The 13,428-nt window shown below is 38.8% G+C and overlaps 1 protein-coding gene across 3 annotated transcripts in view; it reads left to right on the top strand.

Moving 5' to 3' along the window:
* The window catches only part of USP9X (ubiquitin specific peptidase 9 X-linked), a 105,771-nt gene that overhangs the window by 24,128 nt on the left and 68,215 nt on the right, over positions 1–13,428 (top strand). For 2 of the 3 annotated variants that reach the window (XM_080612037.1, XM_080612036.1), the window contains exons 2-9: positions 1,871–2,124; positions 3,967–4,112; positions 4,434–4,513; positions 9,819–9,931; positions 10,654–10,872; positions 12,021–12,136; positions 12,395–12,646; positions 12,721–12,859. In XM_080612037.1, coding sequence (XP_080468163.1) covers positions 2,029–2,124; positions 3,967–4,112; positions 4,434–4,513; positions 9,819–9,931; positions 10,654–10,872; positions 12,021–12,136; positions 12,395–12,646; positions 12,721–12,859 — 1,161 coding nt within the window. In that variant the 5' untranslated portion in view covers positions 1,871–2,028. Of the gene's footprint in view, positions 1–1,870; positions 2,125–3,966; positions 4,113–4,433; positions 4,514–7,039; positions 7,646–9,818; positions 9,932–10,653; positions 10,873–12,020; positions 12,137–12,394; positions 12,647–12,720; positions 12,860–13,428 lie in introns of those variants that run through there. The other variant, XM_080612038.1, reaches the window with a different exon arrangement.

Below are 13,428 nucleotides of genomic sequence, written 5' to 3'. Positions count from 1 at the left end.
CACTTGTTGTAAGATTTTGTGGAACTGTAACTGCCAATGATTGCTTCTTTCTGCAATGGAAACAAACCTAGACTAGGATTGCTGCTGAAAGGAGCAGTTTCACCCTTTTCTGGCCTTTCTGCTACATCGTTTCCTTGCTCAGGAAGAACGATTGTGATTAAGGAAGGTTTACTCTGGTGTTTGTTGGTTTAGGGCTGTTCAAAAGTGCAATGTAAGTTGGCAGAAGTTCGATTTCATTGGTTTATGCAGGTACCTGGAAGCCTCAGCTGGGTAGTGCAGGGGAACTGACTGCACTGAACTGCAGTAGATTGCTAGATTGCAGTGTGTGTGTGTGTTTATGTATATTTGTATATATTTATATAAGACAGGAAACTTAATCTTGCTAATAGTTTCTGGCTAGTGATCTTTCTAAACATCAATAGAAAACTATTAAATACTCAGGAGGGCATTTAAAAAGGGGTACCAATTAAAATGTATTAATTTTCAAAATTGCATTCCCCCTCAACCCCCCCCCCAAAAAAAAAAAAAAAAAAAAAAAAAAAGAAAGTTTGAGTTTATAATGTCTTTGTTCTGGACTTAGGAGGCTCACTGTGAATATGAATTCTGAAGGATGGGGGTGGATTGCAGTTGACTGTGTTCAAAGAACAGAGTTTTGTTCAAAAGTGAGCATTGTTTTAGTGGAGATCTCAGAGTTTGTTGGTGCTGTTAATATTGGAGACTGGACAGAGGAGGGATAGTGTTGTATTCAGTCAAAATTTTTATTGTATGTGTAATGGTTTGCAAATCTGTGCTGTTTAGAAAAGGATTTTTAAGTGTCTTGGAGAAGAAAGATAACTTGAGATGTCATAATTAAACACTTAAAAATATGCATAGTGTTACAGCAGAAACTTCACTCTAACTTGATAATTAGAAGCTTTTGATTATTGAATCAGAAAGTTGGCACTGCCAAGTGAATCTTGCTGGAAGCTCATACAGTCTACCACTATATCTGGCTTTTGAACTTCCTGAGTTCAAAAAGCTTGGTGTTTATGTGGTGCTTGGAAGTCTGAGTTGTTCTGGAAAATTTACGTTGTGTCTTCTGTGGTTACACAGTGCCCTGTGGCATAGAGTGGAATTGCTGTTATAATGTAATACAATTTTTATTTCTGTATATAACACAGTGAAGTTGAAACACATAGTGACTACTGAACTGTTTGTGTATCATGGTTACAAGATCAACAAGTAAACCTGATGTCAGAATTTCCTTAATGTAATCTACTGAAGTACTTTGTGGGGATGTGATGGCTTTGCAGTGGGCATGAAAGGCCAGTGGACCCAGACATGTGCTAGAAGAAGGGAATACAGGTCAAATGCCCTGGGTAAAAACAGATGTACTAATAAAAGAGGTTTGGCTGCAGGGCCTCTTAGTCTTGGCTGAGGTAGAATCAATCTCTAACTCCCTCTCAGGCATCTGCAGCTAGACAGTGTCAAGAGAATAGTATTGGAAAAGATTATGAATTTGGCTGTTCATGCTCTTAACTAGATCATTTCTGTATAGACCTAGATCAGTACCTTGAATTAAAATGTAAAATCTACTGTAGCAGTTTGGACACAACAGAGACATAGTGAGTTGTGAATTTTGGATGTCTGTCAGTTTCTCAGTGGTATAGAGATAATTATCAGTGTAATTTTTACTTAGAACATTTAAAATCATCTTAAATACTTCAGATGTAACCTGATGTCAGTTGTACTCAATAAAAAGAAATGCTAGGTCTAAAATAAGGTATTCTTTGTAGGAGTGGTATTTGGCTTTGTAGTGCTCTTTTACAAGTGTGGATTGCTTTCATATGTATGTGTCAGTATAGAATATTGTCCTTTTTTTTTCTTTCAGGTTATGCAATGGTCTCTGCAAGATGGCATGTTCTTGAGTTGGAGCTTTTTAAGGCAAGCATATGCTGGTACTTCAGCTTTACTAAGTGGACTATAATTTCTTCTCTCACAACAACTACATAAGCAGACAAAATTGCAAAGATCTGCCCTGTGTCGAGTATGACAGCCACGACTCGTGGCTCTCCGGTAGGAGGGAATGATAGCCAGGGCCAGGCTCCTGATGGACAATCCCAGCCTCCCCTCCAGCAGAATCAGGTATGATATTAACAGGTCGTATAAAAATAAAGGGGTTCTTTTGGAATAGTGTTTCTGAGTTGTTTGTGTTTGTATGTTCCTAGAGATGTCTAGTTAAGTTTGATATTTTTGTGTGTGTCTGGAAATCCGGAAAGATTCTGAGGGATGAAGGCAATGCTGTTGGCAAAGTAAATACAGTTGGGGAGCTCTGCATTGAAAAAAAGATGGTCTCTTTTAAGGTGTATGTACTTTGGATAAGAACCTTTCTTGGAGTAATATTAGAAGCTTCCTCAGAAATGCGTTGTAGAATTATCTGCCACAGATTGATAAAACTACTCTCCGAGTTCAGTTTATGCTTAGTTCTGCAAAAGCACTTTTCAGATAAAGCAGCTTACGTGTTGGTATCAGATCTTTAAGACTAGCTTCATCTAGGTACATTGTACTAGACTCCCTGAAAATGTTTCTGTCAAACAGGTTGTCCTGCTTTCAGAAGACAAGCAAAAATTTTCAAATACTATATCATCCTATGATCCTAGAAATATGATTCTTTTTGTTGATTAAAAAATACCAGAAAAGATGCTTTAAACAGTGCAGACAAACCCATTTGAAAGAAAAGCTACACTTTGTCATTTAGTTTGATATGAAGGTGACAGTTGTTTAATACCATAAGGTTTTAGTGGTTGTTACTTCCTGAGAATTAATTTTCTTTGGAACATGTGTGGTGAGTTGACTCTGGCTGCCAGGTAAGTCTCCACCCTGTTGCTTACTCTCTCCGCCTCAGTGGGATGGGCAAGAGAATAGTAAGGGAGAAGTAAAATGTTGTATGGGTTGAGATAAAGGCAGTTTAATATGTGAAGGGGTATGGGAGAGAAACAAGTAATGCAAATGCAGTGACTCAGCAGCTGGTGGATGCCTAGCTAGTCCCCAAGCAACAGCTACCTTGGGAAGAAAACTCCCCCGCCCCCCGCTTTATTGCCGTGTGACACTATACGATACGGAATATGGTTTTGGTAAGTTTAGGCCAGCTGTCTTGCTGAATCCCCTCCTAGCCTCTTGGCCACCCTCAGCCTACATATGGCTGGGGTGCAAAGTGAGAAAACACCAGGCCTTAAATCTGTACAACCACTGGTCAGCAACACACAAAATGCTGGTGTGTTACCAGTACTGTTTTGGTCACAAATTCAAAACCCAGCACCACACAGGTTGCAGTGAAGAAAACTCCATGTCAGCTAAACATGGTGTGACATCTGAAAAATATTCTTGAGGTTATGGTCCTTCTTTCTCCTCCTAAATCCTGCTGTTCTGATTTGAATCTATTCTTGTCATTTCATGCTATTTCTGTATACGGATAAGCCTATATCTATACAATTCATTGTATTTTGCATGGCCCATCAAAATGGGCTTTAACTAATCATGTTCTTGGAGGTTGGTGAGTAACCAGCTGTAATTGTTGTTACTCATTTTTAGCAAACTTCTTTAGAAGATGTTCTTCATGATCGTTTGCATACATGCTGTTGCTGGAGTTTGTGTTTCTCCCTAAAAATAGTAATTTTTTCCTAGAGAAGATTTGTAAAAACTGGTGCATCAGTATTGGGTTTACTTTCACTTTCTGTATAGGTAGTCTGCTGAAATAGAAGACTGTTGTAAAAAACCCCACACTTCCTGGGAAAGTAGCTTAATTCTTAAACTGTCAAGATAGAATGCAAATAGCACGTTTAATACTCTGTTTTTCTTTAATCTGAAATAAAATGATTTTATATATTTTATGATGATAGGTACTTACTTCAAGTGATTCTTTGTAACACAGTGTGAAGGAAAAATGCCAAAAGGCAGTATTTAAAGTAGTTTCTGTACCAATTTTAGACATCTTCTCCTGATTCCTCCAATGAGAACTCCCCAGCTACCCCGCCTGATGAGCAGGGCCAAGCAGATGCTCCACCACAGCTTGAAGATGAGGAGCCTGCATTTCCACACACAGACCTGGCAAAGTTGGATGACATGATCAACAGGTATTTTCACACTTTCTTTCAGACGGTATAGGTTATTTGTGCAAAATATCTTGATAGTGGAATCAGGGTTCTTGCACCTTTTTTTCGCTGGATTTCATTAAATACTTTTTTTTATAGGGTTAGAATTGTAAAAAGAAGCTCAAATCAGGGGTGTGTTTTATTTTGGCTTTGTTTGGCTTTGGTGGGTTGGCTGTTGTTGTGGGGAGGTTTTTTTGTTCCTTTTTTTTTTTTAATGGAGTGCTCATCAGGGCTTTTAAAAATTTATTTTCTTACCCTATATTACAAGCATTAACAAAGGAGCTGTTTTCTTTTTGAATATAGGCCTCGATGGGTGGTTCCTGTATTGCCGAAAGGGGAATTAGAAGTTCTTCTAGAAGCTGCTATTGAACTAAGTAAAAAAGGTAAGCTGAAAAGACAATTAATGATTATTGGGCCAGTGTGTAAAGTCTTTTCCTGTTCTGTTGAATCCCTGGAGGAGGCTTAAAAATTCTTAATTATTCCTTATAACCCTGGTCCTGCGTATGGTTTCAGAATGGTGTGCAGAACCCTCACAGATTAGAAATTATAGAAAGCCATTAATGTAGTTAGAAATTAGGTGCCTTCGCATGAGTGGGGAAGTTGAATAAGCTCACAGCAATAAAAATCTTGTCATTCCTGTCCTACCTGTTTCCTGTGTTCTCTTTGATATCAGACCTAGTGGGTTTGGTCTTTTTAATAAATACTAAAACTCAAAGAATTCTAGGTTTTTAACAGGAAGTTACTGATACAGTTTTGCAAATGTCTTGCCATACTTTTTTGTTCAAATTTTGCACACACATACTTTTGAGATTAGAGAAAAGGTAGAATTTTAAACAGCATGACTTAGACTAATAATTCTACTATATTGCTTACTGTGTCTGACTTGCTTGGAAGTAGGAGGGTTCCATATCAGTATTGTGTATGTTTGTTAAATTAGTCAGATTGACAAGCTTGTTGTGTGTTCTGAAAAGTTCTGTTCTCCTGAAAGTTTCTTTGGTCTCCTATTCCAGTCAGTATTTATTGCCCTAGTATTTCAGTAACAGCAGAAGTCAAATCAAAATATTCTTATACGGGATCTACACTTACCAGGTAGCTATGTTTTAAATACAGTGACGTACAGAGTACCCTTTCCTTCCTTCTGCATATCTGTACGAGGATGACTTCAATTTCATGTTAATAAAGGTTATTCTTAGGGAGTTCTAAGAGTAAAAAGTTGATTGTGATTATGATATTCTGGATTATCTTGAATGTTTTCTATAAGTTTTTGTGCTTCAGAGCAGTCTCTGGAGAAACTAAAGTTAGGGTGCATCCTTGTGATCCAGGATAGGATAATAACATGATGTTGCCAACACTGATTTATTGGTATTTGTGTTTGGAATTTGCTTCTTTGCATGTAGCTAGGTCTGGCAGGAGTCCTAAGGTGACTGTAGAATTTGCAAGTGAGTGCATCTGTTCAGCAGCAAAAGAAATGTCAACTTATGAAAGAAGAATGCAGCCATCTATGTGTCTGGGCTGTTGGAATAGTGCAGTAAGAAGAAATTCTCTTCTTGAGATTTGTGAGAGATGTATGTTCTGCCAGCTGTTAAGTCATCCCTTAAAAAAAAAAACCAAACAAAAACAAACCCCCCAGAATGGTCAATGGAATGAAGTAATAGGAACAGAACAAGATTTTTCAGCTGCTTCTAACATCAATGTACATCTCCAAAGCATCAGACTTAGTTAAAAGTTCCCAAACAAAACTTTGTCTTAGCAACTTCATCCACTAGCTCCCTCAGGACCTGCAGATGGATTTCGTCAGGTCCCATGGACTCGTGCGCATTCTGGTTCCTAAGTTTGATTTTGAACCTGATCTTCTACAGTGGCCTGAGGTCTTCTACATAAAAAGATATTTTTTATTTCTTTAAATACCTTTCAGTGCTCAAGGAAATGATAGGGTGCTCAGCTGGGTAACTTGACACCGTTTTGATAGCTCAAAACTTGGCAGACACTGTTTCAGAGTTGTTTATATATAGAGAAGTAATATAAATGATTCCGTTGTTAATATATTGAAAAATTTGTGTTCCATTATCTCAGTAGGATTTAAAATTGGACACCTTGCTACCTGTCTATGGGCATTTTTCTTTATCTGAGGAGTTCTGTTTCAAAAGGGAAGAATTTGAAGCAAAAATAGAAAAATAACCAGCTGTTGCATTACTTAAATTTTATGCTGCAGTCTGTAACTCATCTGTATTATGAAGCAACAAAACCTAAGAGAAGCTTTTCCCAAGCACAGTTTTCCAGTGTTTGGAGTTTTTAAATAGCTTCTATTCCTACCATTGCCAGTGGCCTTCAGCATCCTGGAGTGACTTTGGTGTAGCTGCTGTCTTTGTGTCCCTGTCTATAAAATAAGTGGTATTTGCATCCTCTATAAATCTTTTCAGCAACTGAAATTGAAAGGGACATCACTGAATTGAAAGCAGTCATCAGAATTAAATGTCATCATTACCACCTTCAAGTGCAAGGAGCAGATACGACAGAGTAGTATGAATCTTGTCTGGACTGTGACTTGTATTATTCCTGGCAGATGCCTTTATTTATGGAAAACTATCTTTTTATGTGTAGGCATAGATGTATTATTCTTCATTAAGCAAGTCGTGAGAGTATCAAATCATAGTCTGGAGTTACTTGCTAATAGAGGAAAATCTACTTGAAAAATAGTGTTTAATAGCAAGACTGATCATTATTCACAGTAATTCTGCAATACTTATGAATTGTTTTGAGTAGTGAGATTTGCTCCAGAAAGAAGTGTTGTAGTGAGTTGGATGCTATAAATTTAAAATTTAAAAAAAAGCTGGTTTAGTTTTTTGTTTTTTTATAGGCAAGAGTATTCTCCGCCCTTTCTTTCAAATTTCCCTGAACAGCTCTGCATTGCTCCATCTTTATTGTGGATGTTATTGCTTCTGATGTTTTCATTCAGTTTTTAATATGCTGCTGAAACTTTCCTGTGTGACGTACACGCAAGCAAGATGCAAGGCAACTTTTACAATTTGTAGCTTACTTAAACTGAAATGTGATTTCACTGTGCAACAATACCAAGCACAACTAGAGGCTGTGCAGAGAAGGGATTGAGACCAGCCCTGCAGAGAAGGAATTGGGGGTGTTGGTCGACGAGAAGCTGAACATGAGCCAGCTTCAGTGTGCGCTTGCAGCCCAGAAAGCCAACCGTATCCTGGGCTGCATCAAAAGGAGTGTGACCAGCATGTCAAGGGAGGTGATCCTGCCCCTCTACTCTGCTTTTGTGAGACCCCACCTGTAGGAATGTGTTCAGCTCTGGGGCACCCAACACAAGAGGGACGTGGACCTGCTTGAGCGTGTCTAGAGGAGGCCACAAAGATGACCAGAGGGCTGGAGCACCTCTCCTATGAAGACAGGCTGAGAGACTTGGGCTTGTTCAGCCTGGAGAAGACAAGGCTCCAGGGAGGCCTCCAAGTACCTAAAGGGGGCTATAAGAAGTCTGGAGAGGGGCTTTTTAGAAGGTCATGTAGTGATAGGACAGGGGGGAATGGCTTTAAACTGAATGATAGAAGGTCTAAATTAACTATTACGAAGAAGTTCTTCACTGTGAGGGCGGTGAGACACTGGAACAGGTTGCCCAGAGCAGTGGTTAGCTGCCCTATCCCTGGAAGTGTTCAAGGCCAGGTTGGACGGGGCTTGGAGCAACCTGGTCTAGTGGAAGATGTGCCTGCCAATGGCAGTTTGATTGGAACTAGATGATCTTTAAGGTCCTTTCGAACCCAAACCCTTGATCAGCCTTGATCCCAAGTCTTTATTTTTGATGAATTGAAAGGCTTACAGAGTGGAAAAGAGTCAGGCTCTAGAGTCTTAAAAAAACAAAGTTTGTGTGCATGAGCGTATGTGCTTCCAAAAGCTAGGCAGCCCTAAAATGTGAATTGTTTTCAGTATCCTTTAAAGACCATCTCTCTCTGGATGATCTGTCTGCATTTCTGCGGGGCCACTCTTGAGTTCCTTATTGAAATGGTATCTTCTGCATTTTCTTGAAATGGTTGGGTTTTGACCTATGCCTAAAGCAAGGACAGCATATTTGTCCTCGTGTTCCAAAGTTCCTTAGCCAGGTGTTTGGGCTAGAATCAATGCAGTGAAAATTAACTACAGTAGGGTCAGTGCAGTGTCTTGTTGTAGAAGAACTATTAAACTCCTGATGATTTGATCAGTAACAGTTATTGAAAACCTGCCAGAATCTGTGAGTGCCATGTGTAACCACTGTGCCCATGGGCAAGCGTGGGTTTCACCAGAGAATATTAGCCCCAGGTCACTGTCAGCTCTACAGGGTCTGAGCCAGCCCTTACCAACCCACCATAAGGTTTCTGCATTGCCCTTATTGAGGCTCCAGGTCTTGGGCAGGGGGGGAATCACTTGCACAGCTCTATGACCAGTGTGTGGAGCCAGCTCAGCTCTGGGGTTGCAGCTATGAAGCTCTGTAGTCCAAAGTCATGGAGAAGAGGAGGTGGGTGATTTTGCATGGGCCCTTAGTGTTGCAACCATATACTGTTGAACAGTCCTCAGATGAATCAGTGTCTGTTCATAAAAATTTGTATCTAGGCTGACAAGTTTTATGGACCCAGGGTGTTTCTGCTCTTGAGGCAGGGTTAAACTACATAGAATTATCTGGCTGATTGACCACTTTTAAGCCCAGGTACAGAAATGAAGTGGTCCTTTGTTCTTTCTTCAATCCACTGATTGGAGCTCCCGTATACTTTATGTTGCACATCACCTTCTCCTTTCCTGTTCACTTTTTTCTTGCTGCATAATCCATTTCTCCAGCTTGTCTCAACCCTATCACTTGTTTTAAAAATAATTTTAAAATTATCTAAGGAGTGCAAGGAGGTAGCTTTACTAGAGCATTAATCCATCAGGTTTTTGTTCATTCAAGAGTATGTTAAGTTTGTCTTCATCCAAGGTTTATTATTTTAAAGTAATTCTGAAACTGTGAACACCAAACTTTTGAAATCCAGATGTTGTCGTTTGACCCCAGCTAGAATCTAAGTACCACAGAGCCATTCCTCTGGTGGGATGAGGGAGAGAACTGGAAGGGTAAAAGTGAGAAAACTTGTGGGTTGAGATAAAGACAAAAAGGTAAAGCAAAAGCTACACACACAAGCAAAGCGAAACAAGGAATTCATTCACCGCATCCCATAGACTGGCAGATATTCAGCCATCTCCAGGGAAGGCAGGGCTCCATCACATATCATAGTTAGTGGGGAAGACAAATGCCATCACTCTAAACACCCCTCCCTTTTTTCTCTTCCCCCAGCTTTCTATGCTGCATATGACCCCATATGGTCTGGGGTACCCCTTTGGTCAGTCGGGGTCAGCTGTCCCAGCTGTGTCCCCTACCAACTCCTTGTGCACCCCCAGCCTGCTCACTGGTGGGGTTGTGTGAGAAGCAGAAAAAGACTCAGCTCTCTGTAAGAATTGCTCAGCAATAACAAAAACATCCCTGCGTTATCTATGCTGTTTCCAGCAAAAATGTAAAACATGGCCTCATACCAGCTCCTGTGGGGAAAATTAACTCTATCACAGCCCAAACCAGTACACCAGATCACTGCTTTCAATATTTAAAAGTTCATGTACCAACTAATGAAATTGCATATCTAATAGTTTGTTTTTCTCTTTTTTATTTTAAAATAGGCCTTGATGTCAAAAGTGAAGCATGCCAGCGATTTTTTCGAGATGGGTTGACGATATCTTTCACAAAAATCCTTACAGATGAAGCAGTTAGCGGCTGGAAGTTTGAGATACATGTAAGTTTTTAAAGTTGTGTTTCTGAGAAGCATAGTAATTTAAATGAGGAAGGAGACTGCCTTTGTGATTATGAAGAGGCTGCAGAGACTGAATCTCAGTTTTGAAACTCATCTCACCAGAGAACTGGGAGAACTCTTTTACACATGGCTCTGGGTGGGTGGTAGGGGAGTCATCCTTCTATTGTTGTTGCTCTTTACTGTCTCTGATGCTTTTGGAAGGAAATAAAACATCAGAGATGGTCTGGGGAGGACCAGAACTTTGTGTGTTCATTAGTGCAGCTCGTGTTAGGCAGGCTGTCTTTGGTCAGATGTCTAGAGACCTGTTTTTTTTTATGTGCATGCTAGGACATGAAAACTTGCTTTTGTTAGTAAAAGCTTTTGGCAGTCTGCTGACTTCTGAATGTTTGTAGCAGCTCCTTGAATACAAGAACTGCCTGTTGGACAGCTAGTCACATGCTAAGTGAGAAGCTGTAAAGTTCTTGATAAGAAAATCAGTATCTGGAGATAAAATATTTGTGTCTCTTTCCTAAATTTAATTTGTAGCTGAAAACAGATTGTTTAAAGCTTGTTTAAAGCCATTATTGGGAGAAGTACAAATTAAAATACAGTGCTGTAAAAACTCTTATGCAACTCTGCACACTGAGTACAAATGGTTCAGAGTTTCCAGTTCATACTCATTGTACAGTCACCACATTCTTGTTTGTTGGTTTTCTACTTAATAGAGATGTATTATTAACAACACTCATCGACTAGTGGAACTATGTGTGGCCAAGCTGTCCCAGGATTGGTTTCCCCTTCTTGAACTTCTTGCAATGGCCTTAAATCCTCACTGCAAATTCCATCTATACAACGGTACTCGTCCCTCAGAAACAGTTCCTGCAGGAGTCCAGCTTGCTGAAGATGAACTTTATGCCCGTCCTCCTGACCCACGATCACCAAAGGTGTGAGACCATTTTCAGACCTGTATTTTATGCAGTGTTAGCTAATTACATAGTAGCTATAGAGAGGTGGTTTTAGAGGAGGGGAAAAAACCCCTTCATTATATTGCTAACATGTTCTGCTGCTTTTGACTCTTAACCAATAATGATATAATGCACATTTGTCCTTCTAACCCATTCAGTCTTTGGTCCACAGTCAAACTGTCACGTGTTTCTGTGGTAAGCTGGCACAACTCTATTGGAATGCCGTTCCTGCTGTGCTAATTGGCTTGCTTGTATTTGCCAGTTGATGTATTTACCTTCTCACTCAACATGATTTTGTAGGTGGCATATTTTGAGGGGGAGATTATGTGATAAAGTAGGAATTTTCTCTCCCCTTTCTTGGAGCTCCCAATAATGGGAGAAATGTTTTTAATTGGACGCGGAATGTTACAGTCATTGTGGTTTAGGGGTTTGGGTTATTTTGTTTTTGATTTTGTGGGGTTTGTTTGGTTTGGGTTTTTTGAACCAGCAGTGCAGACCAGTAATCTGTTCTGGTCTTGGGTCTGAATTTTTCAGAATTGTGCCCAAATGGCATTGGTACAACTTCAGGATATAAATTAATTAAATTATTGTTGCTATCTTTCCTTTTAATCCCCTCCTCCTTTTTTAGTGGAACTGCTAGCTATTGATACATAAGAACGACAGATAAAGAACTCCAATGTCCTTGGACTTCCTTGCATTACTTACTGTGCTTAGAAGAATGTTGTTTTGCATTCTGACTGCTTCTATATGCAGCATTATCATGTCAGGACCAGGAATAAAAGAACCCAGAATCATCATGCTTTCTGTAGTAACTTAGCAGTCAAAGCTGAACCTGAAGTATAATTCATTCTTATTTCTATATATTTGATAAATTTCTCTGAATAACTAATATACAGCATGTGTTCTTTGACATGATAACGGGAAAGATCTTGTTGCTTATTTCTAAGCATTTCCTTAAAACTGAATATTTAAACTATGAAGGCAAGCCCACTGTCAGTTCTGTTACCTCCTAACAGTTAATTGTGTAAGGACTTCTTTTAAGGCAAACTTTGTTACTAATGAATACTTGAAAGTGTTTCTGAATGGGTATTGTAGATGGCAGAAAATAACTGTTTATTGTATTGCAGGGCTGGCTAGTAGATCTTATCAACAAGTTTGGCACATTAAATGGATTTCAGATCTTGCATGATCGCTTCATGAGTGGATCAGCATTGAATGTTCAGATAATTGCAGCTCTCATCAAGTAAGTGGTTTTTTTTTTATTAATTTATATATTTGGAATAGTTGGACTAAGTATAAAATATGTGAGTGCAAAGCTTAGTCTTTTCTTGAGGCAGTTCCCCTCACTTCATCTCCTAATTAGTTTTAGCACATGTTTACCTTCAGCATTTCATGTGCTTGTAAATGGACTTGAGATTCTTGAACTAATTGCTGCTTACTATCATAATGTTATACAACTACCAGTTACTGCACTTTGATCCCTTTTTTTCTTTCTTTTTAGGCCATTTGGACAATGTTATGAATTTCTAACATTACATACAGTGAAGAAATACTTCCTTCCAATTATAGAAATGGTTCCACAATTTTTAGAAAATTTAACAGATGACGAACTGAAAAAAGAAGCAAAGAATGAAGCCAAAAATGATGCTCTGTCAATGATAATCAAATCTCTAAAGAACTTAGCTTCAAGAGTACCTGGACAAGAAGAAACTGTAAAAAACTTAGAAATCTTTAGGTTAAAAATGATACTTAGGTAAGATACGCCTAATGGGATATGCTGCTGCTGACAGGTTTTTTCACACTTCTTACATTTAATTTCTCTTACAGGTTGTTACAAATTTCTTCTTTCAATGGTAAAATGAATGCATTAAATGAAGTTAACAAAGTAATATCCAGTGTCTCATATTATACTCATCGGCATGGTAATCCTGAAGAGGAAGAATGGCTTACAGCTGAAAGAATGGCAGTAAGTTCTCTTCTTTGGTGAAATGCATTGACTAGATTTTCCTCCTCCTTATTACTTTAATCGTAGGAGTTGTTATATATTATGCATCTTGCATGCACTGCTATTTTCATATCTAGTGTTATAAACAGTAGGTATCATGTCATGGTAATAAGTAATTTTAATAGTAGTCTTTCTGTGGAAAAAGAAAAAAGGCTGTATTTGTTTCAAAGCTGCTGTTTAGAATTATTTTCAGTTCTGCTGAAATGATTCTTCAAAAAGGAATCCTTGAATAGATAGGTTTTTGAACGTTCCTCCCCACCCCCCAAAAAAACCCAAAACACCACCGAACGTAGATAAAACAAGAGTGATTAATTTGAAACTTTACTGCCACTGTACCTAAATACTGTAATGATCATTTAAATAAGGATGTGGTCTAGGTTTTGTGCTTCAGGTAATGTTTTCTCAGAGTTCTTACGTGACTACTCTGCTTTTCACGTTTAAAAAGCTGGATTCTTTGGTACAGAAAATTCTTATTATCACATTTTTATTTTATTTAATATTTACATACTTTGAATAGTGACTTTACCCCT

Source organism: Psittacula echo, assembly GCF_963264785.1.
Source record: "Psittacula echo genome assembly, chromosome: 3".
In the NCBI taxonomy this organism is placed as follows: domain Eukaryota; kingdom Metazoa; phylum Chordata; class Aves; order Psittaciformes; family Psittacidae; genus Psittacula; species Psittacula echo.
The sequence above is the reverse complement of the archived record's forward strand: the minus strand, read 5'-3'. Positions and strand labels throughout refer to the sequence as shown.